The following is a 2,443-nucleotide window of genomic DNA, read 5'->3' as shown; positions in this document are numbered from 1 at the left end:
GGGGCTGGGGCATGGAGGCAGCCAGGACAAAAACAGCTTCTCAAAAGTGCTCAGAGGACCGCACAGCGTGGCTCCCAGGCGGCAGAAAGCGCCTTGGGCAGCCCAGCCAGGAGTTTGTCTCAGGGAACCCAGGAAGGGGCAGATGGCAGATGGCATCCCACCCCCTGAGTAAGACCCTGCAGACTCAATAGCCCTAGGGGACGAGGAAAACTCCTAAGCCTGGTGTTCTGTATCCCACCAGCTTGGCAGAGTGGGAACTCATGTTAGACATTATATTGGTTTATATGATGTTGATTTAGAGGACCAGAATAATATTACTAAGAACACAAAGAATAATATTCATGATAAAATGGGTTTAGAGAATAATTACGTTTACCGTTCAGCACTTCCTCTGGGCCTGCCCGGCATTTGTTTTCCTAAACGCTAAGTGTCTTATGCATGTTCATTCTTTTACCCTCCCCGGCCGCGCCATGAGGTTGTCGTTATTGTTGTCCCCATTTTGTGGAAAAGGAAATCGAAGCACAGAGAGGCGAGGGCACCTGCAGCCGGGCGGGGATTTGGACCCAGGCAGCCGGGCTCCGGGGCTTAAATCCTCACCCATCCTGAGACTGCGACCAGCACACGCAGAGGCCTCTGTCTAAATGAAATCGCATTCGGTGCCAAGCAGCATCGCTGACGTGGGGGTCGTGTGCTTACCATGTGCTGCTATCTGTCATCGCCTTGTCCGAAGCATCTAAAATCATCATGTGTCACATCATAGCCCGTTTAGTCCACTGTCCCAAAGCGTCACACAGATTATTTCTCAAAGTGTGGGGCTCCCTGGGACCAGGGAGGACTTGAGATGGTTTAGACGGCATAGACCAGGCAAAGGACAACACAGAATGAGAATATTCCTCCCGTTTCGAGTCTCTCTAGATCCTGAATGCACAGGGAAGAAGTCTCAAGTTGACCCTGCTATGGCCTTAACAGCTCTCCGACTCACTCTAATCCCGCTTTATGGAGAGCAGGCCCCAGCTGTGAGCCTTCAGCCAGCCACCTACTTGATTAGAAACCATCACCTTGACTTTGTTTTCAGTGTATTTGTGATTATTTCTATCGATGCCCTCTATTTCTGGCAAACCATGCTGGTTTCCCATTTTAATAGTAATGTCAAGTTCCTATTCCTTGTTTAAATACACTTAATGAAATAAAAAAGCGAATCCGCTGGGGGTAAAAAACAGCAAGCAAATACAAGTGAGTAGGTACAGACTATAGCACAAATGGAGTCATGATTTTGTGGGGTGGAAGTCGGGGGACCCTCTGGAGTGAGTGGATTTAGGGCTCGCCCAGGAGACTGATCCTGGGTGTCGTGCCTTGTCATGGGGACAGCTGCATGCCACCTCACCCCAACTCTGCTCACTCCCAGCCAGGAAGAGGAGGGAAGGACAATGATCTCATCTCATGAAATGTCCAGTTCTATCCGCTTACTGATCTCGGAGGCGACTTTGCCCAGTGTCATCCGAAAATAAACAAATCTAAAAGGGAAGTGCGCAGGTCTGGCTTGAGTAAAGACAGAAAGTGACAGGGCTGAGCCCAGAGAGGTCAGTATGTCCCCGAGCACTTTGTCATCAGGCGGCAAGTAGCAGGAGACTGAAGGCCACTGAGGGGACCTTGTCGCGATTAAACAGATCCAGCTAGGCCTTCCCCCTGCACTGGCCCCTGAGGAAGCCTCTCGTCTCGGCCTGCCTGTCAGCACCTGGGGCCTCTCCTTTCCTGAAAGGGAGTTTTCAGGGCAGATATCAATAGTCCTCAGAAATTCCAGCTCCCAGTAAAGTCTCGAGGTCAGAAGATTCTGTCTGCAATGGACCCCCACATTCCTCTTCTGTTCCATTCCCCTCCGCTTATTCTCTTACCCTTCCCAGCTCCGTGCCCCAGCCCTCTTGGCCTAGAGATCTGAGTGACTTATTTAAACTAGGATGCGAGTGACTACTTATATAAAAATGATGATCGGCAGAATGCAATGTTTAACCCAAAGAAATGAATAGCTAATTGTGAAATTTTACGCACAGAGAGAAGGGGACGAATATCTCTCAAGTCACCACAAGCACAATGAAGCCATTGATTAGCAGAGGAAGAAGGGGTACTTTTCCACGAACCCAACTGATGGTCCCACACCATGACCATGGCACCCATGCAGGGAAACAGCCCAAGCCATGCAGAAGCACACATCGCGGGCGTGAGCATGCTGGGTGGCTGAGATCACACTACCTAGGCGACGGACGGAGCTCCTGGTCTCCTTGGCGAAGCTGGAGCTGGACAAGGCTGTCCTCCGGGAGATGAGGACAGGGATGCGGGTGGTTGGGGGGCGGTAGCTGGGCACGTTGGGGAGGTGGTCCAGCATGTGTGAGGGGGCAAGCCTGGAGGCCACCTGACCAGGCAGCTGGTCCTGGACCAGGTGATTCAG

At 51.5% G+C, this 2,443-nt stretch overlaps 1 protein-coding gene across 1 annotated transcript in view; it reads right to left on the bottom strand.

Annotated features, from left to right (window-relative positions):
- The window catches only part of CNGB1 (cyclic nucleotide gated channel beta 1), a gene marked incomplete at its 3' end in the record, with an annotated part of 50,708 nt that overhangs the window by 26,832 nt on the left and 21,433 nt on the right, over positions 1–2,443 (bottom strand). Inside the window, exon 14 of the mRNA XM_011379970.1 lies at positions 2,248–2,425. Coding sequence (XP_011378272.1) covers positions 2,248–2,425 — 178 coding nt within the window. The remainder of the gene's footprint in view (positions 1–2,247; positions 2,426–2,443) is intronic.

The sequence above is a fragment of the Pteropus vampyrus genome, unplaced genomic scaffold, assembly GCF_000151845.1.
Source record: "Pteropus vampyrus isolate Shadow unplaced genomic scaffold, Pvam_2.0 Scaffold379, whole genome shotgun sequence".
NCBI classification, from domain to species: Eukaryota; Metazoa; Chordata; class Mammalia; order Chiroptera; family Pteropodidae; genus Pteropus; species Pteropus vampyrus.
The sequence above is the reverse complement of the archived record's forward strand: the minus strand, read 5'-3'. Positions and strand labels throughout refer to the sequence as shown.